The sequence below is a fragment of the Podarcis muralis genome, chromosome 4 (assembly GCF_964188315.1).
Source record: "Podarcis muralis chromosome 4, rPodMur119.hap1.1, whole genome shotgun sequence".
NCBI classification, from domain to species: Eukaryota; Metazoa; Chordata; class Lepidosauria; order Squamata; family Lacertidae; genus Podarcis; species Podarcis muralis.
The window spans coordinates 5,130,320-5,152,483 of record NC_135658.1 but is presented as its reverse complement, the minus strand read 5'-3'; the positions used below and the strand labels follow the sequence as shown (position 1 = coordinate 5,152,483).

The 22,164-nt window shown below is 50.6% G+C and overlaps 1 protein-coding gene across 2 annotated transcripts in view; it reads right to left on the bottom strand.

Annotated features, from left to right (window-relative positions):
* The window catches only part of ARRB1 (arrestin beta 1), a 123,514-nt gene that overhangs the window by 80,076 nt on the left and 21,274 nt on the right, over positions 1 to 22,164 (bottom strand). The window contains exon 1 of one of the 2 annotated variants that reach the window (XM_077926824.1): positions 375 to 412. The exons of the other annotated variant lie outside the window; for it this stretch is intronic. Within the exon in view, the coding sequence (XP_077782950.1) occupies positions 375 to 397 (23 nt within the window). The 5' untranslated portion in view covers positions 398 to 412. Of the gene's footprint in view, positions 1 to 374; positions 413 to 22,164 lie in introns of those variants that run through there. 2 annotated transcript variants of the gene reach the window in all.

Genomic DNA, 22,164 nt, shown 5'->3' with positions numbered 1-22,164 from the left:
GCGTGATGGGGAGTGGGGGTGGGGAATCTTTGCTCTATCCAATTTCTCCGTGCCATGCAGAATTTTATAAATTTGCAAAGCCGTATTGTGAAATGTACCGGTTGTCTCAGTGCACGTAGTGACGGTGAGAATGCGTCTTCACTTTGATCGCCACATTCTGCCTCTCTCTGCTCTCCTCGGCCCCAGTGGTGCTATCGACTCCCCCCCCTCGCACCCCACAAGCAGAGGAGGCACCATGGAGGGGGGTGTTATGCAACCCAGGACCCTCCAAACGTCCATGGTGCCAATGTGATGACTTCAAATGGGCAAAGGTGCAGCATTCCGCATGCAGAAAACTCAAGGGAGCAGGAAGTCAGGGCAAAAGAAGGAGGTACCTGTATTTGTAGGTTGCCGCCATGTCACGACTGCGAAGCAAGGCAGAAGACAGAAAGACAGAGAGGTTGGTCAAAGCCTCAGCAGCTAAACAAGACTTTCTGGAGGCACAGCTTAGCCCTCCTGGCTAGCGGCCCTCGATAGGCCTCTCCTCCTCCGTGAGTCTGTCCAATCCTCTAGTGGCAGGGAGTTCCACTGCTTAATAACCTCCGTGAATCTGTCCAATCCTCTAGTGGCAGGGAGTTCCACTGCTTAACTTCACCTGTTACGTTTGCTACAGGCCAGGAGCAGATGCCAAGGCACATTGGCCACCTGCCTCGCAACAGACCGTTCCTACCCAATGGAAGGAAGCCGCACAGCCTGTTCACATAGCGATTGATCGTGCAAAGACACCCCAACTATGCAGTTGCCTCTCCTGCGCTCACACGGTCAAGAGGTGCATCCGGAGTAAACATCCCTAAAGGGTTTCCCACCTTTTGCTCCCCTGGAAAGGTGATCTGGTGATCTTTGCAAGTTGGCCTTCGCAAATCCGATGCCCTACAGGTGTTCTGGAGAACTCCAGAGCACATGCGAGCCTTTCAGATATTTGCAGAGGGCCATCTTATCTCCTTTCGGTCTCCTCTCTTCCAAGCTAAACATAACCAACTCCCTCAAAGGTTCCTCATCAGGCTTGGTTTCCAGAGCCTTCATCATCCTGGTCACCCTCCTCTGAAAACCTTCCAGACTGTCAATATCCTGGAAGACGGCTGCGACAGCAGAAGGGGACGTCAGAAGCCCATCAAAATCCTGGAGCTGGGGGCAACCTTTCTAAGTTACAGCACAGGAGCACCAGGGGCGTAGCATGGGGGGGTGATGGGGGGCCGTGGCCCCACGCACACAATTGAGGGGGCGCAAACCACGCAGGCAACCCCAGCAAGCCCCAGCAAGGCGCCTTTCAGCTGCCAAGGGCTGTGTCAGCTGGCCGGGCTCCCCACTGCATTGGCTGACAACACCCCAGTGAGGGTGGGGTCGCTCTAGCAACATCAGTGGTGAAGGCTGGGCTGGTGCACTCCTCCCCCCATCCTAGAGTACATGCAACCCCTCACCCTGTCCAGTGTGCACACGAGCCCCGGGCACCAGCAAATGACGCTATGCCACTGAGGAGCAGCACTGATAACCCAATGATTAGAAGTGGGTGGAATCAGGGATGTCTTAAGCATATCCGGCACTGTGGTGCAAAGCTCCCTCCAGTGGCCCCCCCCCATTTCCCAAAGTTTTTTAGGGCACCGCTGGCAGGGCTGGAGGAGGCAGGCAGCGGCTGGAGGGCGACCCCTCCAGCGGGGAAGAGGCGGAGGCTAAACGTGGCGCCTCCTGGCTCAGCTGGCAGCTTTGTGCCACGGTGGCCATGGCAGATAGAGGTTCCGGGCGCGGCGCTGCTTTGGCGCAGCATGGCAGAGGCAGGCAAGGGCAGTGAGCTGATGCCAGGAGGTGTTGCATCCAGCCTCCGCCTCTCCCCTGGCGCCCTCCAGAACATGGCGCCCTAGCGCCCCGCACCACTAGCCTCTATGGCTAAGACGGCCCTGGATGGAATCAGCTGCTTCCAAGGAAGGGTTGCAGATTTGCAAAGGAGGACAAGTCTAGGACACCTTGAATGGGAAGAGGTGGAGATTTCTCTCTCTCTCTCTCTCTCTCTCTCTCTCTCTGTGTGTGTGTGTGTGTGTGTGTGTGTGTTAAACAGAAATTGCTTCTTGCAAAAAAGCATGCAGGAAATAAATGAGAGGGGAAAGATGAGAGAGTACCTCCTCTGCTTTCCCCTACGAAAGACAGGAGACAACCCAACACCTTGAAGATCAGCATGTCAGAAGCACGAAATCCTTTGCAAGCCTTTCACAAGCGACTGGATGTCTCCCCGTCCGCCTGGCACCAGCAAAAGCAGACAGGATGGCACAGGGCACTGAGAAAAGGAGAGGGGGTGGAAGAGCAGCCCAGGGAAGGCAGGGGGAGGTGTGGAATCACTGAACTGCAGAGCTGGAAGGGACCCAAAAGGGTCATCTAGTCCAACCCCCTGGGATGAGGGGGAGTATTTGGCTTGCAAAGCGCAGGGTGGGTGGCCAGGAAGGAAAGTCAGTGCAGTGCGCAGACAGCTGTGGAAAAGGCAAATTCCACGCTAGGGAACTGAAAACAGAACTGCCAATATCATCATGTTGTTATGCAAATCTGGAGTGAGACCCCATGCAGAATTCGGTGTACAGTTCTGGCCCCCTCATCTCAAGAAGGATGTTGGAAGGAGTCGGAAAAAAGCTACAGAAAAGGGCATCCGGAAGGATCAAGGAGACGGAGCGACAAAACCCCCTCTGCTATGAGGAAAAGTTGCAGCATTTGCGACTTCTGAGTTTAGAGGAAAAGAGAGGAAAGGACAACACGATACAGTCAAACCTCGGATCCTGAACACCTCCGTTTTGGAACGTTTCGGCTCCCGAATGACGAAAACCTGGAAGCAAATGCTCCGTTTTCCGGAAGCCAAACATCCAACGCGGCTTCTGTTTGAGTGCAGGAAGCTCCTGCAGCCAATCAGAAGCCGCGCCTCGGTTGTTGAATGTTTCAGAAGCCAAACGGGCTTCTGGAATGGATTAAGTTCGAGAACCGAGGTTTGACTGTAGAGTGGTACCTTTGGATACGAACAGGATCTGTTCTGGAGCCCCGTTCGCATCCTGAAGCGAATGCAACTCGCGTCTGTGCGTGCGCGGGTTGCGATTCACTGCTTCTGCGCATGACGTCAATTTGAGCGTCTGCACATGCGCGAGCGGCAAAATCCAGAAGTAACGCGTTCCATTACTTATGGGTCGCAGCAGAGCGCAACCCGAAAACGCTCCACCTGAAGCAACTTCAACCCGATGTATGACTGTAGTTGCAAACAGGCTATAAAGAGGCGACGCGAAAAGAAAAAGAAAATCCCCACGCACAGAGGCATGTTTTCCCCGTGGAGTGCGCCAACTGCATGTTTATGTCACAGAGCCACGCTCGCAGGTATCGTTTAGCTCTCAGGAAGCCCGTTGCGATTCCTCTTGGGCTCACCTCAGGCGTGCAGCGCAGTCGAGAAAAAGGAGCTGCAAAAGAATATCCCCCCAGCCCCCGCTTCCAATGTCCTTGACATGAGCGCCAAAATGCCCCAACCCAACTTTGGACAGACCCTGCCCTGCCCTCCCCTCCGAAGCTTGCCAGGCCCTGATCGTTGGCCTAATGAAACCAGTGACAGATGAACATCGATCTGCCATCAGATCGATGGCAGGGAGCTTCCCAGAGAGAGGAACACCTCGTTTCGGGGCTGCGAGGAAAGCACCGACACTCCCCACCGATACACTCCGCCAATAATAATAATAATAATAATTTATTATTTATACCCCGCCCATCTGGCTGAGTTTCCCCAGCCACTCTGGGAAGCTCCCAATCAAGTGTTAAAAACAATACAGCATTAAATATGAAAAACTTCCCTAAACAGGGCTGCCTTTTAAAAATAAGATAGCTGCTTATTTCCTTGACATCTGATGGGAGGGCGTTCCACAGAGAGGGAGCCACTACCGAAAAGGCCCTCTGCCTGGTTCCCTGTAACCTCACTTCTCGCAGGGAGGGAACTGCCAGAAGGCCCTCGGAGCTGGACCTCAGTGTCCAGGCAGAACGATGGGGGTGGAGACGCTCCTTCAGGTATACTGGACCAAGGCCATTTAGGGCTTTAAAGGTCAGCACCAACACTTGCCACAGAACACACGAATGTGGGGGGCAAGAAGGTGAAGGAGCATATTACAATATAATTGTTCTATTATTGGACATGCTTAAATGTTACATTGCAAATGGGAATGTCTAGCCTGGGCAGATAGAGATAAAGAACAAGGATTTATTGTCACACCAGGATGAGGGAGGTTGCAGGAAGGAGGGAGAGAAGACCAAGACCTGATATGGTAATATAGGAACTTATTATAAGTTTCGATTTCCCAGAAATCAGGTGACTTGCAAGAAATCAGGTGACTTGCAAGAGATCAGGTGGTATTCTATTTTGCAAATCTATATAAAGGGGCGCACCCTGACTACTGTGTACAGGTTGCGTACTGATCGCCCTGTGCCTTTGTTCTGCATATGCACTTCAAATAAAAATCCTGTTAATAACCTGCAAGAGCGTTTTGCCGCTTTGTGTGAATCTGTGCTTCAGGGACCCAAATAGCAGATATGTGTGGTCCTTCAAAGGGGGTGTGGAGAGGCAGAAGGCCTGTGGGAAAGCAGCCAGCAGAACCCGAGCCCAAGAGCAATTCTCCCCTCCTTCTGTTTCCAGGAACTGGGTTTTCAGAAGCCTTGCTGCATCCGACTGGGGAGGGAAGAGAAGAGCCATCCTGACTGGTAACCACCAATAGCTTTTCCTCCACCATGAATGTGTCCCATCTTCTTTTAAAGCCATCCATGTTGGTGGCCACCCCTGCATCCTGTGGCAGGGAGTTCCATAGTCTGCGCAGCATGAAGAAGCCCTTCCTTTTCTCTCTCTTTTTTTAATATTTTATTTTTAGTCTTCTATTGGAATTTGCTTTACAACATAACATAAACCCCCCACCCCACCCCACAATCCACCCTCATTAAACGCGGACACAACATACAGTGAGCATACATACAGTGAGGGGTCAGGGACCCCTGACCATTAGGTTCAGTTGCGGACGACTCTGGGGTTGCGGCGCTCATCTCGCTGTACTGGCCGAGGGAGCCGGTGTACAGCTTCCGGGTCATGTGGCCAGCATGATGAACCAGAGCAGCGCACGGAAACGCCGCTTACCTTCCCGCCATTTATTTACTTCCCGCTATTTATCTACTTGCACTTTGACGTGCTTTCAAACTGCTAGGTTGGCAGGAGCAGGGACCGAGCAACGGGAGCTCACCCCGTCGCGGGGATTCGAACCGCCGACCTTCTGATTGGCAAGTCCTAGGCTTAGTGGTTTAACCCACAGTGCCACCTGCGTCCCTTAGACAAATTCAGGCGTTGTGCCACGCGTAATTTTATAAACTTCTAGCACGTGGCCTCTTGCTGGTCTTTCCACTAAACTAAAAAAGGCCCAAAGGTTGCAACCATTGTTTATACGGGAGTCGCTCCCATCCCCTTAACCTTGCACATGTGAGAGAAAGGGTGTGTGTGTGTGTGCTGGGACAAGTGAGAAGGTGGCTGTGCAGGGATTGACGGAGCGAGGGGCTTCATCTACTTTATTTGTAATCCACTTTGAAGTAAACCAGCATTAATAAATTCCCTGGGAACAAACAGCCCTGTTTGGCCAACGCTATTTTCATCCTTTTCGGGGGGGCTTTTGTGGCAAAAAAAACCCCACAAAGCAATAACGCAGGCTTTGCCCCCAATTTCCCAAGTCCGTGTCTTTAGGTTAGTGCCTTTCAAGCTTCCTTCTACCTCCACATTTGCTGGGAATCACATGTATCATAATTATTATAATTATTATATTTATTTATAGCCTGCCGTTTTTACACAAACTAAAACAACACGGATAAAATACAAAATAGCTAAAAGCATATAAAAGGTTGTCACAAAAAGAAAACTGAACTCTAAGATAACTAAAACAAAATACAAAACCACATCTATTAAAATGCAGGTAATAGCAATAAGGCAAACAGCTTTGCACCATTTAAAGCCCCTTGGATTTATTTATTTATTTAAAAAAGAAAAAAAGCTGTCAATTCCCAAATGCCTGTCGGAATAAAACAGCCTGCACAGAGAGGAGGGAGCCAGTCTGGCTTCTCTAGGCAGGGAGTTCCAAAGTGATCTGGGAGGAGCCACCACAGAGAAGGCCCTGCTCCATGTCTCCACCAAGCAGGCCTGGGAGGGTGGTGGGACTGAGATAAGGGCCTGCCCCAGGGACCCTGAATCCTGGGCAGGTTCAGATGAGGGAATATGGTCTTTCAGATAGCCTGAATCTAAGCCATTTAGGGCCTTATACATACGGGGTGTCCTGCTGCCCTTGGATTCCTGCTTGCTGGTTTGCCATGAGCATCTGGTTGGCCCCCGACAGAACAGAAAGCTGGATTTGGGGGGCCAGTGGCCTGATCCAGCAAGCTCTTCTGACATTTATTTCTGAAGGAACGCGGGTGGCACTGTGGGTTAAACCACAGAGCCTAGGACTTGCTGATCAGAAGGTCTGCGGTTCGAATCCCCGCAACGGGTTTCGCCAGAAGCAGCTAAGTCCTGCTGGCCACATGACCTGGAAAAACTGTCTGCGGACAAACATTGGCTCCCTCAGTCTGTAAAGCAAGATGAGCGCCGCAACCCCAGACTGTGCGTGACTGAACCTAACGGTCAGGGGTCCCTTTACCCTTACCTTTATGGTTTCCCCAGTAGTGATGTATGGAAGTGAGAGCTGGACCATAAAGAAGGCTGATCACCGAAGAATTGATGCATTGATGCTTTTGAATTCTGGTGTTGGAGGAGACTCTTGAGAGTCCCATGGACTGCAAGAAGATCAAACCGATCCATTCTGAAGGAAATCAGCCCTAAGTGCTCACTGGAAGGACAGATCCTGAAGCTGAGGCTCCAAGACTTTGGCCACCTCATGAGAAGAGAAGACTCCCTGGAAAAGACCCTGATGCTGGGAAAGATGGAGGGCACATGGATAAGGGGACGACAGAGGATGAGATGGTGGGACAGTGTTCTTGAAGCTACCAGCATGAGTTTGACCAAACTGCAGGAGGCAGTGGAAGACAGGAGGGCCTGGCGTGCTCTGGTCCAGGGGGTCACGAAGAGTCGTACACGACAAAACGACTAAACAACAACAATGCTCCCCTTGGCTGCACAACTGCACTACATTCAGAGACGTGCAAAATCTTTTTACAGAAGTTCTGGCTGGGTTCTGCTGCTGTATCATTATTTCAGGAAGTGCAAATTGGTTCACCTTTAAACGTGAACCGGGTCTAATTTCTTCTCCATCTCGAGTTAGGGAAGGCCGAACATACACTAAATTACCTGCATTTATGCCTTTCTTCTTTAGCGCCCCTCAATACTTACCCATCCTCATTTTATTTTATGAGTACATCCACTGCAGCACCATTTTACAGGCGAAATGCGCTCATCGTAGGCAATATAATTTTTAAGAGCCTTGTTTTTCGACAGTTTGCAAGTCCAACGCTGTCAGCCAGGAAGGAACTTGCTGAGCTAGAGAACCCAGGTTTGCATAGATCTGTTTGCATAGATCCCACACTGATGCACTTTGTCTTATTTGCATGATTATCTGTATTTATTTGCAAAGTTGGGCTCTGGCGGATTGAGGGGACTAGACCATTAGTGGGTCCAACGGCCAAGAAGGCAGTTTCTGCACGAGATGTAGAGGGAAGACGGGGGCAGATGGGGCTCGTCCGCCTGGGAAGGGAGGCTAAGAAGGAAAACTCTGATCCTAAACCTCCGCTGCCTTGTGGGACATTGTAAGGAGAAGAAAAGGCTAAGGAACAAACCCGACACAAATCCGGAATGAAGTCCCTAAGACGGTTGGATGGCTCCTTGTACGCCTCCTTCTGGCAACTCCTGCAGCCAAACTGGTGCCAAATGTCTTGCTCTGTTTTCCTTTGGACCCCATCAGGAAGGCCAATGGGGGGGTCTTGTTGTCTGGGCAGCCCAGGACCTCCAGACACACAGCCCAGGCTTTTGCCCCGGAAAGGTCACTTCGGTGCTTCTAAAGCAGTGGTCTGACTTCACCCTTGGAGGCGCACTCCATTGTCCTGCGAGACAGACGGATGCCAACTTTTATTTTTATTTATTGAATTTCAATGCTGCCCTTCATCCGAGGATGACATTTGATGCCCTCTTTCTTTGCACGATTGTTTTCCCAGCAGTAGCCATGAGTTGTCTCTGTAAAAGGACTGCCTGGACCCTGAGATCGTTCCGCAATGAGCTTTTCAGCCGTCCAACCCTGAGGGAAGGTGGTGAGGAGAGAACGGGATCCGCTGACTGCTCAATTATGGGATGCTTCCCTCAAGGAGGTCCACCTGGCACCAACCTTGTAGGGTTTCTTTGACCCCAGCCCAAGACTGTACTTTTAAATGTATTTTTTAATAATGCTGGTGGGAGGATATTCAGCCATGTTTCACTCAGAGCAAACACCTTGAAATGAATGAACCTGGCTAAGCTGGGTCAATTAATTTCAATAGGTCTACGTGGGTGGCACTGTGGGTTAAACCACAGAGCCTAGGACTTGCCGATCAAAAGGTTGGCGGTTCGAATCCCTGCGACGGGGTGAGCTCCCGTTGCCCGGTCCCAGCTCCTGCCAACCTAGCAGTTCGAAAGCACCTCCGAGTGCAAGTAGATAAATAGGTACCGCTCCAGCGGGAAGGTAAATGGCGTTTCCGTGCGCTGCTCTGGCTCGCCAGAAGCGGCTTAGTCATGCTGGCCACATGACCCGGAAGCTGTACGCCGGCTTCCTCGGCCAGTAAAGCAAGATGAGCGCCGCAAGCCCAGGGTCGTCCACGACTGGACCTAATGGTCAGGGGTCCCTTTACCTTTACTCTGAGTAGGGCTTTATGATCTATCACCAGCTAAACATCGTGATATAGCGATATATCACAATGTCTGAAATAAGGATAGTGCCACGTAGAAACATTGTATGGCTTCATGGTTTCCTCCCACAACGTGATTTTTGCATAGCACACACAAACACATCATGTTTCTCAATATATTGCCAGGTCAAAAATTATGAAACCAATATTATGATATGGACTTGAAACCAGTTTTGGACGATATATTGATATATCAACCAGTCCTAACACACATCCTGATTCACGATATATTACCTGGTCAAGATTTATGAAACCGTTATTATGATATAGACTGGTTTGGGACAATATATATTGATATATCGACCAGCCCTGACTCTAAGTAAAACTTAGTTGATTATCCTCCCCCCACCTCAAGGGTCTGGCTTTAATATTACATTCTTATTTTCTGAACTTTCAATTCGGGATTTTTTAAGACGGAAGCGGGGCACAAATTCAACACATCAAACCGAATTTGCGGTGGGTTTCCGCTCCAATCTCTGGTTTGGGCAGAAAAAGGCCATCCAGCAACTTGGTTTAATTCCTGGTTGCTGCATTCGGCTTAGGGAATCCTAAAGCATGAAGACTACAAAAACAAGGAGCAATTGAGGGTGCTTGAAGAGGAGATTTCCCCCCAACAAAGGCTGTAAAACTGGCCTCTGCAGCCCATCCCCACCAGCCCTTTCTTATTAGCATTCGGAAAAGTTCTCCACCAGGGAAGACCAGACAAGTCTTAACTCTCCTGGGAAGGAAGCTAAAGCAGCTGCGCTCATAAGCAGCCTTCTGCCACCTCGAAAGGCTTGCGCCATCTCCCAGAGACTCCATCTGTTTCCTCTGGACTGCCTTTCACCTCCTTAATCCACTTATTGCTGGAAACATAATTAGAAGGATCGCTGCAGACCGGGACTCACAACGCATTTGCTCCCGGAAAGGAAGATGGCAGGGGCCAGGAAAAGGCTGGAGCTGGATCAGACCAAAGGCCCGTCCAGCATCCATCCTCTCGCAGTGGAAAACCAGGGGTTGGTGGGAAACCCGCCAGCAGGATCGGGGCAAACCAGCAATCTTCCCTCCTGTGGCTTCGTGAATCTGTCTCACCCTCTTTGAAAGCCACCTAGAATCCGAGAGCTGAGGGCTGCCGTACATCAGGAATATCCCAGACAAAGCCAGAATACGGCAGACAGAAACAGTGTCAGGAAGCGCTTAAATGTCCAGGAAAATCCAGACGTAATGGCAACCCATGTCGGAAGTGTAGATTTTGGCAAATTTCCTTAAAAATAGCCCCAAAACTTCTCTCTCTTTAGATCTTCCAAAAAAAAAAACACACCCAAAAAAACAACTCAACAACTTTCCCCCCAAAAAGCTGAACAACCTTTGTGTGCAGATTTTCACTTTTTGAAATATGGCAACCCTAAGGGACCCTGGCGGTCATCTAGTCCAACCCCCTGCAATGCAAGAACATGCAGCTGCCCCATATGGGGATCAAACCTGCAACTTTCGTGCTATCAGGACCCGCTCTAACCAACAGAGCTACCCAGGACCACAGCCTCCTGCCGGAGCAAGTTCCATAAATTAACTATGGGCTGTATGAAGAACTACTTTCATTTATCTGTCCTGAATCTTCCAACCGCCCCCTTCATTGGAGATCCATGAGTTTTGGTGTTATGAGAAAGGGAGAAGCACTATAGGTCCAGCTCCGAGGGCCTTCTGGCAGTTCCCTCACGGCAAGAAGCGAAATTACAGGGAACCAGGCAGAGGGCCTTCTTGGTGGTGGCACCCGCCCTGTGGAACGCCCTCCTATCAGATGTCAAGGAGATAAAGAACTACACAACTTTGAGAAGACATCTGAAGGCAGCCCTGTACAGGGAAGGTTTTTTTTTTATGTTTGATGCTTTATTATGTTTTTATATGTGTTGGAAGCTGCCAAGAGTAGCTGGGGAAACCCAGGCAGATGGGTGGTGTATAATAATAATAATAATAATAATAATAATAATAATAATAATCTGACAATCACATGTAGCCGAGTAAGATTATCGTCCATAAAGAGGTTTTAACAGTGATTCCGTAAGTGACTGTGGAGGCCAATTCTGGACCCACACGTCCTTCCACAGTGGGGACATTGGTTTCTGGGCAGGAGTTCATCATGGTGAGGGTTTTCCAAGCGTGCCTTCCTCTTAGCAGTTTCTCCCTTGTGTCCTGAGTTCGAGTGTCTTCAAAACCCATGACACCTTCGGTAAAGGCTGTTCTCCAACTGGGGCGCTCGCAGGCCAGTGTTTCCCAGTTCTTGGTGTTCATACTACATTTTTTAAAATTTGCCTTGAGACAGTCTTTAAACCTCTTTTGTTGACCACCAGAATTGCGCTTTCCATTTTTAAGTTCAGAATAGAGTAGTTGCTTTGGAAGACGACAATCAGGCATCCGCACAACAAGATCAGCCCAACGAAGTTGATGTTGAAGAATCATTGCTTCAACGCTGGTGATCTTTGCTTCTTCCAGGTCACTGACATTAGTTTGCCTGTCTTCCCAAGTGATGTGCAAAATCACAATCATTATTATTATTATTATTGCATGTTATAGACACCCACTTGCGTCTTTCTGCTTGGCCAAATCCTGCTGTTGCTCAGAAGGCCGGTTTGCTGCCTTACCTGCCACCAGCTGCCAGAAAGGCAACGTTAACAGATGGAAAGCCATTGCACAAACACACACAGAGAGATTCCCACATCAAACCCAGGTGACACTTCCTTGAACAAGTGGTTGCTCTCTCTGCATCTGCGAGGCGGCATTTTTTGCCCACAAATCAAATGGCCCATGCATCATTTATCGCCCTTGTGGTGTGTGCTTGCAGAAATGTGGGTTTTTGTCTAGTCCTGGAATTTTGGCTCCCGGTTTGACGGCAAAAGAGCAGCGCAGGCAGGCGGCCGGCGTTCAGACAAAAGGAGCCTTTTGATCTCTCGGCTCTCCTTTATTTATAAAGCTATTAAAGCCTCTTCCCTGGCTTTAAGCCACAAATAATGGTGTCTCTGTGGATGAGCCGCACTCGCGCTTGGATTCTAGTAATGCTATCTTGGAAGATTATGAACAGCGGTTCAAGCACAGAGAAACAGCCAAGACGAGGATCGAGGGGACGGTGGCGCTGGCTTGCTCCAAAAACAGAAGCCAGGATCCTCGGGTACCACCCAGAGTGGGCACCCAGGCCATTTGACTTTACCCCAACTGCCAAGAACTGCTGTACCCACACACTGCAAGGGAGCTTAGTAGTGGGTTTTTTTTGGGGGGGGGGGGTCAGTTTGGATGGTGCCCTCGGTCCTGTCCTGTCCAACGCCTGGGGTCCTGTGCCCAGGCAGAGGTTTGGAATCTAAGAGGAGGCTGATGAAATGGTCAGGCAAGTTTATTAGTAAGACCAGCGGTCAGCATCCTTTTTCACCAAGGGGCCGGTCCACCGTCCCTCAGACCTTGTGGGGAGCCGGACTATATTTTTTTTGGGGGGGGTGGGGGATGAACGAATTCCTATACCCCACAAATAACCCAGAGATGCATTTTAAACAAAAGCACACATTCTACTCATGTAAAAACATGCTGATTCCCAGACCGTCCGCGAGCAGGATTGAGAAGGCAATTGGACCACATCCAGCCCCCGGGCCTTAGGTTGCCTACCCCTGAGTAAGACCATGAACTCAGCTGTCCACTTGAGTCATAACCCCTTCAAATTGAGCTTGGTTGCAAGAGTTACAGCGAAGAGAGTGTGGGTTAGTGGGCGGGCTTTTCCTCCAGCCCCCTCAGCTATCTGCTGGGTAGGAGCGAGAGAGTTGTGTGAGAGCTGAGTTGGAGGCAGGCTGGAAGCTGGAGACACAGAGACCTGCTTGCTCTGCGCTGGACCCAAAGCTATGACAGATGGAGAAGCGAAATCTGTGTTGGTGCTGGTGCTGCGAGCCCCTCCGTCTTATGCTCAGGCCATTTATATTTGCAAATAGGTAAAGGTAAAGGGGCCCCTGTCCGTTAGGTCCAGTCGCAGACGACTGGGGTTGCGGCGCTTTACTGGCTGAGGGAGCCGGCGTAAAGCTTCCGGGTCATGTGGCCAGCATGACTAAGCCGCTTCTGGCGAAACCAGAGCAGCGCACGAAAACGCTGTTTGCCTTCCCGCCAGAGCGGTACCTATTTATCTACTTGCACTTTGATGTGCTTTTGAACTGCTAGGTTGGCAGGAGCTGGGACTGAGCAACGGGAGCTCACCCCATCACGGGGCTTTGAACCACCGACCTTCTGATCGGCAAGCCCTAGGCTCAGTGGTTTAACTCACAGTGCCACCTGCATCCCTCATATTTGCAAATAAATATATCCTAAATATATATCCTAAAGACACCAGTCTCCGCTTGCCTTTTTTTAAAATATTATTGTTATGTAGTAAAAAGGTAAAAAGGGAGAAGTGCCAGATCGCCGTTCCACAGGTAGAGTTCCTGGGCTATCTTATCGATGCCTCCGGTCTTCATCCAACCACATCCAAGATCCGCGCTATCCAGCAGGCCCCCACTCCAAAGAACAAAACGGAGTTGCAGGCGTTCCTGGGGCTGCTGAACTTTTATAACATGTTCCTGCCCCACAAAGCCACAGTGGCTGAGCCTCTTCACCGACTCCTTAGCACTAAGACGCCTTGGGCCTGGGGTCATCGGGAGACGGCGGCCTTCAACGCGGTCAAGGCTCTCCTTTCTTCGGACAGTGTGCTGGTACAGTACAGTGAATCCAGGCCGCTGGTCCTTGCCTGCGACGCCTCACCTTTTGGCATCGGGGCTGTCCTTAGTCACCGTTTTCCAGATGGAAGAGAAGCACCGCTCGCCTACTTTTCCAGGACACTATCTCCGACGGAACGGAATTACAGCCAGCTCGACAAGGAGGCATTGGCACTTGTGGCCGGAGTGAAGAGGTTTCATGAATACCTCTATGGCAGGACTTTTGACCTCATCACTGACCACAAGCCACTCCTGGGCCTCCTCGCCGGTGATCGTCCAACTCCACCGGTCCTCTCACCACGCATGCTGCGATGGACTGTTTTCCTGGCTGCCTACCACTACCGGCTCATCCACCGCCCGGGGAAATCGATGGGCCATGCCGACGCCCTCAGCCGTTGCCCTCTTCCAGCATTTGTGGAAGACCCGGCTCCAGCTTCATCGCTCCTTCTGATTGAGGATCTTCCGGCAGCGCCCGTGTCGGCTGCCACTGTGGCCTCCGCATCTGCCCAGGATCGCACCATCAGCCGGGTGCTCAACTGGGTGTGGAGGGGGTGGCCACAAGGGCCCTTTGCATCGGAGTTCCAGCCCTTCGCAACCAGACAACATGAACTCTCAGCTCATCGCGGCTGTCTGCTGTGGGGAGACCGCGTCGTGATTCCCCAGGGACTCCGTCAGCGCGTCCTGGAGGCTCTGCACGTTGGCCACCCGGGATACTGTATATAGTTTTCACTCAGGTCTGTAGATAGTTTTCACTCAGGTCCGCGGCAGTTATTTTAGGCGGGAACTCTGGGCTGTTGTGGTTACAATGTGACAGCCGGCTGCCTATAAATACAGGCCGGCTGAGCTGTTCACTGTCAGTTCTATTCCAGCTTACCATAATAAAGAGCTACTTGAAGAGATCGCTGTGCCGGCTGCTATGTCAACCCACGACTTAACACTGGCGACGAAGGTGGGATGGATGGACATCAGAGCACAGCCAGATGCGGCCAGCCTCTGAACTGAGCTGAATCACTGAGCTGAATCACAGAGCGAAATCACTGAGCGAAATCACTGGGCAGAACCAGTTCAGAGCTGACTGTTCTGGCTAGAGCACTGTGTTCCATCCATCGCCCTTCACGCCGGCATCGGAATCATGGCTTCACTTGTGCCTCTACCGCCGTTTGCGCCAGCCTCTGAATCATGGGACTCCTACCTCGCTCGGTTCGACTGCTACCTCCAAGCCAACGAACTGACAGCAGTATCACAGGATCGGAAGCGGGGCCTATTCCTCAGCCTCTGTGGGCCTGAGGTGTTTGAGACGGCCCGAGCGTTGGTTGCGCCTGAAGCAGTCCAGGCATCACCATGGGACACGATCCAAGAGAAGCTCCGCAACCACTACGCACCAAAGCCGTCCAAGATTGCTGCCCGCCATGCGTTCTACCACAGGAACCAGGCAGAGGGGGAGTCAATCAACAACTACACCACCGCCCTGCGACAGGCTGCAATGCACTGTGAGTTCCGAGACTTAGACGATGCCCTGATGGATCGAATCGTCTGCGGGGTCCGGGACATCCATCTGCAACGGCGTCTCCTAGCCAAGCCAGACCTCACGCTACAGAAAGCCATTGAGGAGGCTGTGGCCTCAGAAGCTGCTGAACGCTCCGCTCAGGAGATCCGCAAGTCCAGCAGCCTGCGTCTTGCTAGGGAGCCCGTTCCGGTGCATCATGAAGAGGCCAGCAGTGAGGAGGCATCCTCCAGTGAAGACGATGATGTGCACCAGACAAAGCGGGAGCGCAGGAAGTTCCAACAGAAGTCCAAGGGCCAACCGGAATGTGCTGGCTGCGGAGGCAACCATTCCCGTGCCAAGTGTCGATTCAGAGACGCCATCTGTAGGAGGTGTTCCAGAAGGGGCCACATCGCTAAGGTCTGCCGATCGGCTCCGTCTGACACCCCCCCTTCATCGACTCGCAAGTCCAAGTCTTCACTCCAGTCTGCCAAGGAAAGTTGTTTCGCTCTCACCAACTGCCGCTGCCCGTCTGGAACCACGATTGGCCAAACCGACTCGCCTACGAGACGCAAGCTGAACGTCACGGTGCTCATTGAAGGAGCTCCATGTGACATGGAGATCGACACCGGGTCTGCCCTGTCCATCGTGTCATGGAGCACCATCAAAAGACTGGTACCCAGAGTGTCCAAAAGGCAACTCGACTCTCACCGCGTACACCTGAGAGACTACCAGGGAAACGACGTTCCCGTGGTAGGCGTTGGCCGGTTCCGGATCGCCTTCAAGGATTTTTCGGGCCTGCTCCGGTTGGTGGTGGTCGAAGGTCAGCGGCCAAGCCTCCTAGGGCTAGACTGGTTTGATGCCCTCGGCCTGGAAGTCACCGGCATCAACTGCATCTCTAACGCAGAGACTGAGGGTCTGGTCAAAGACTTTGCCGAGGTTTTTGACGGCACCTTGGGCCAATATACAGGTACGCCCATCTCCTTTAGCCTGGATCCACAAGTCGCCCCCATCAAGCTAAAGCCACGCCGGGTTCCCTTTGCTCTCAAGGCTAAGGTGGACGAACAACTGGACAAACTGATCGCCCAAGGAGTTTTGGAGCCGGTTGACCACGCAAAGTGGGAAACCCCCATCGTCACGCCTGTCAAGCCAGATGGGTCGGTGAGAATCTGCGCTGACTACAAGTGCACGATCAACAAGGCACTTCAGCAGCACGCTTATCCGGTTCCTGTTGTCCAACACCTGCTGCATTCCCTGGGTGAGGGTAAGGTCTTCGCTAAGCTGGACCTTGCCCAAGCCTATCAACAACTGCCAGTCGATGATGCCACTGCTGAAGCCCAGACGATCGTCACCCACCGGGGGGCATTCCGTTGCCGCCGGTTGCAGTTCGGGGTGAGTGTGGCTCCTGGCATCTTCCAAGGCCTTATGGAGCATCTCCTGCAAGGGCTTCCGGGCGTGGTACCATATTTTGATGACGTCTTGGTGTCTGCAGACTCACACCAGCAGCTGTTCGAGCGCCTCCGTGCCGTGCTGACCAGGTTCCAGGAGGCCGGGCTCAAGGTAAAAAGGGAGAAGTGCCAGATCGCCGTTCCACAGGTAGAGTTCCTGGGCTATCTTATCGATGCCTCCGGTCTTCATCCAACCACATCCAAGATCCGCGCTATCCAGCAGGCCCCCACTCCAAAGAACAAAACGGAGTTGCAGGCGTTCCTGGGGCTGCTGAACTTTTATAACATGTTCCTGCCCCACAAAGCCACAGTGGCTGAGCCTCTTCACCGACTCCTTAGCACTAAGACGCCTTGGGCCTGGGGTCATCGGGAGACGGCGGCCTTCAACGCGGTCAAGGCTCTCCTTTCTTCGGACAGTGTGCTGGTACAGTACAGTGAATCCAGGCCGCTGGTCCTTGCCTGCGACGCCTCACCTTTTGGCATCGGGGCTGTCCTTAGTCACCGTTTTCCAGATGGAAGAGAAGCACCGCTCGCCTACTTTTCCAGGACACTATCTCCGACGGAACGGAATTACAGCCAGCTCGACAAGGAGGCATTGGCACTTGTGGCTGGAGTGAAGAGGTTTCATGAATACCTCTATGGCAGGACTTTTGACCTCATCACTGACCACAAGCCACTCCTGGGCCTCCTCGCCGGTGATCGTCCAACTCCACCGGTCCTCTCACCACGCATGCTGCGATGGACTGTTTTCCTGGCTGCCTACCACTACCGGCTCATCCACCGCCCGGGGAAATCGATGGGCCATGCCGACGCCCTCAGCCGTTGCCCTCTTCCAGCATTTGTGGAAGACCCGGCTCCAGCTTCATCGCTCCTTCTGATTGAGGATCTTCCGGCAGCGCCCGTGTCGGCTGCCACTGTGGCCTCCGCATCTGCCCAGGATCGCACCATCAGCCGGGTGCTCAACTGGGTGTGGAGGGGGTGGCCACAAGGGCCCTTTGCATCGGAGTTCCAGCCCTTCGCAACCAGACAACATGAACTCTCAGCTCATCGCGGCTGTCTGCTGTGGGGAGACCGCGTCGTGATTCCCCAGGGACTCCGTCAGCGCGTCCTGGAGGCTCTGCACGTTGGCCACCCGGGAATTGTCAAAATGAAGGCGTTGGCTCGGTGTTACGTCTGGTGGCCTAATATGGACGATGCCATCACTGCCTGGGTGTCCGCCTGTCAAGCGTGCCAGGAGTCGAGGCCTGCACCACCGGCAGCTAAGGGATACACGTGGGAGACGCCAAAGACACCCTGGTCGAGGGTGCACATCGATCTGGCTGGCCCCTTTCACGGCCGGACCTTTATGGTAGTGGTGGACGCCTATTCCAAATGGCTGGAGGTCGCCCTGATGCCCTCCACCACTACCGAAGCTGTCATCCGGGTGCTGCGAGGCCTGTTTGCAACGCATGGGTGTCCTGATGTCCTTGTCTCTGACAACGGACCGCAGTTCACATCAGGCACGTTTGAGCGGTATCTTTTGGGACTGGGCATCCGCCATGCCCTAACGGCACCCTTTCATCCATCCAGCAACGGGCAAGCGGAAAGAATGGTGCGCTCGACAAAAGAGGCACTGGCGCGCCTGGACCGGGGAGACTGGCATGAGCGGGTCGCCGAATACTTGTTCGCGCAACACATCACCCCTCATGCGGCCACAGGGAGGAGTCCTGCGGAACTGCTTATGGGCCGCCGCCTCAGGTCACCGCTCGACCGGCTACACCCAGACTTTGCCGTGGCTGAACCCCCAGGCTGTGCCAACGCACCACGGTCATTTGTCCCAGGAAACCAGGTCTTTGCCCGGAACTATGTGGGGGACATCCCTTGGGTGCCAGCCACAGTAGTGGGAGTCACTGGACCTCGCTCGTACCAGGTGGCACTCGAAGACGGGCGCTTGTGGCGACGGCACATAGACCAACTTAGGCGCAGGGTTGGGGACTTGGACACTACCGAGGTGCCCCCAACTGCGCTTGCGGCTCCAGAAGAGACACGTACAGATGGCGAGGCCCCACCTACACCTCCCTCGCAAACTGCCAGCGTGGAGCCGAACCAAGCCGTCTCAGAACAGACTCAGACCACTCCACTTGCGGAGGCTCCACTCACAGCAGCGGATCCAGGGGAGTTGGTTCCAACGCCACCTAGGGTCGCACCACAGCCTCAGCGAGAACTGTGTGGCCCTCCGGACTTGGCTACCAGTCCCCGGCGGTCTGGCAGAGTTTCCAAGCGCCCAACTCATTTAAAGGACTATGTTGTTGGACAGGTATCACTGTTGGTCTAAGTATGGGAAATGTAACCGATATGCTTTTGTGCCTAATTGAACCATTACGCGTAGTGCTGTATATAAGGAAACCATTACGATTGTAACTAACGCCTTATCTCGGTGGGGAGGGGTGTTATGTAGTGTAGTTTCACCCTGGGCCAACAGGGGGATACTGTATATAGTTTTCACTCAGGTCTGTAGATAGTTTTCACTCAGGTCCGCGGCAGTTATTTTAGGCGGGAACTCTGGGCTGTTGTGGTTACAATGTGACAGCCGGCTGCCTATAAATACAGGCCGGCTGAGCTGTTCACTGTCAGTTCTATTCCAGCTTACCATAATAAAGAGCTACTTGAAGAGATCGCTGTGCCGGCTGCTATGTCAACCCACGACTTAACAATTATTATTATTATTATTATTATTATTATTATTATTATTATTATTATTATTATTATTATTATTTCCATGAACCCTGCCTAACTGCCGGGACCCCTGGAGTGGGCTGCGCTTGCCCCCTGCCCCAAGGCAGCTCAGGAAAAAAGGAGGACAAGTTTTCTTTGCTCCTCCAGAAGGATGGGAAACAAAGAAGAGGTTTGTGAAAGATTAAGCTGGTTTCAAAGGCATAGAAGGAGGAAGGGTGAGAGGTTAGAAAAGCCCTTAATTGACATTGGAGTGAGACTGAGTTGAGAAAGAAGACTAAGAGCACATATTGATATAGGACTGTATTAGATAAAATGTAAAGAAATATACAATAATAAGAGTACATTCATTTGTAAAAAAGGAATATACAACGGGATAGACAGGAAGTCTAGTGGGTTGGTATGTATATGATTTGGGGGGGGTTGTTTTTTGTTTTTTCTCTTTTTTCTTTTTGTTGTTGTTTCATTTTCTTTCTAGGTATATAAAATTTTTATATAATTTTTGTATACACGTTGGAAATTATATTATAGTAAGTCCTGTAATGTAATATGACAACGTTTACCGATGTAATATAAGAATGTTAACAAATAAATAAAATGCAAATTAAAAAAAAAAAGCCCTTTAGAAAAATTCACCAAAACAAAAACCCACAGTTTACAGATCCTTGAAGAACCGTACAACCTGGGCCATTATTTGCGATCAACAGCTTCTTCTGAAATTTCCCAGTGCCTCTCAAACATAAATGGACCTCCTTGGGGAAAAGCTATTCAATGTATACATTGCAAAATCAATATTCCAGCCGAATATGAGCTCTGCCAGCTGACTGCATAGAAAGAGAGCCACTGGGGAGCTGCAAAGGCCGTTCAAGTATCCTGGTGAAAAGAAAGATGCCTTCTCCTCTCGCACGTCCGGGAAATGTGGGAAACAGGCTCCCCGATTTTGCATGGCTTAGGATCACTGGATGCAGAGCTGGAAGGGCCCCCCAAAGGTCATTTAGTCCAACCCCCATCAATGCAGGAATCGTGACTTATTATTATTAATATTCATTTCATTTCTCTAATGCTTTATATTTTAAAGGGGGGGAATCTCAAAGTGGTTTATAACACATTCAAACATCAAAGAACCCAGAGTAAAACAAAGTCACGCTTCCAGGAAAATATTTCAGATCCGTCTCTAAGGGACATTTTGCTTTCCCCATATGAATTACCCACCGTAGATTCCGGCGTATAAGACGACTTTTTAACCCCGGAAAAGAGGTTTAAAAGTCGGGGGTCGTCTTATACGCTGGGTATGGCTTTCTCCCGGTGCGGAGCCGCCAATTTGGGGGGTCGTCTAATACGCCCAGTCGCCTAATACGCCGGAATCTACGGTACTTCCCCATGGCAGAAGGACTCTAGGTAGGAAGACAGTAGGGTGTAGTGGTTAGAGTGTCGGACCAGGACCTGGGAGATCGGGGTTCAAATCTTCTGCTTGCTTGCTTAAGAAAGCTTGGGAGGCCAGCCAGGTAGACCTGTCAGTCACCAACCTGCAATTGGACCCACGCCTGGTGCAAAACACGCCTGGCACCTGGGAAATTTCAAACACTGAATGTGAGAACAGAAGGCTGGACTAGATGGGTCACTGGCCTGATACAACATCTGGCTCCTTTGCGCTTCTCAAAACACTCATTTAATGGTTATACAGTGGTACCTCGGGTTACATACGCTTCAGGTTACAGATGCGTCAGGTTACAGACTCCGCTAACCCAGAAATAGTACCTCAGGTTAAAAACTTTGCTTCAGGATGAGAACAGAAATTGAGCGGCGGCAGCGGGAGACCCCATTAGCTAAAGTGGTGCTTAAGGTCAAGAACAGTTTCAGGTTAAGAACGGACCTCCAGAACGAATTAAGTTCTTAACCTGAGGTACCACTGTAGAAGATATGTTTAAAAATACAACAATAGTTTTGACACTGTGCTAGCATTCAAGTGACAAAGGAAATAAAAGGAGGTGGATAACAATTAAGGATTTATTATGTTTTCTGAATGTATTGGAAAATTTACATAGAAAGGTTTATTGTTTTGCGTACATTCAATTGTAAGATAAAACATATGCAAAGGGACTTGACAGGAAGTCAAAATTGAAGAAAATATTTTGTAAGATAAAAGGGGGAAATATTTATTTTCATTATTTTCATTATCTATTTCTCTGTGTGTGTGCAGGTGTGGGTTTCATATGGAATGTTTGGGAGGACATAAGACGGTAAATAACAAATAACAAATATATTGATGTATGTAATTTTCATTTCTCAGTTACATTGTGTGGTAGCATGGTGGTAATGTTTTTTGTAACATAAAATCATTCAATAAAAATTACTTTAAAAAACAAACAAACACTCATTTAACTGGACTTGGCATCATGAAAAAGCAGGGTTCTTGAGGCTCTGTGAATGTTTGAGGAATATTGTGTTGAAGAAAAATAAGAGGGTGAAGGTATATAAAATGCAATATAAAAATTAGGAAATGATGTATGGAAGTGAGAGCTGGACCATAAAGAAGGCTGATGGCCGAAGAATTGATGCTTTTGAATTATGGTGCTGGAGGAGACTCTTGAGAGTCCCATGGGGTCACGAAGAGTCGGACACGACTAAACGACTAAACAACAACAACAACAACAACAAATTAAAAAATTGAATAATGGATGATTGTTAGAGAGGCTGAAGGAAGTCCAAAAGAGAAAATATGTGATAAATTTAGATATTATATTTAGATAAATTTAGATATTATATAAATTTAGATATTATAAATGTATGTTGAAAAATTAATAAAAATTATTTATTTTAAAAAATGAAAAAGCAGGGCTCTTCCCTGAGCCCTTCCTATTCTGGCCGGTTTCAGCACCCACTACAAACAGCT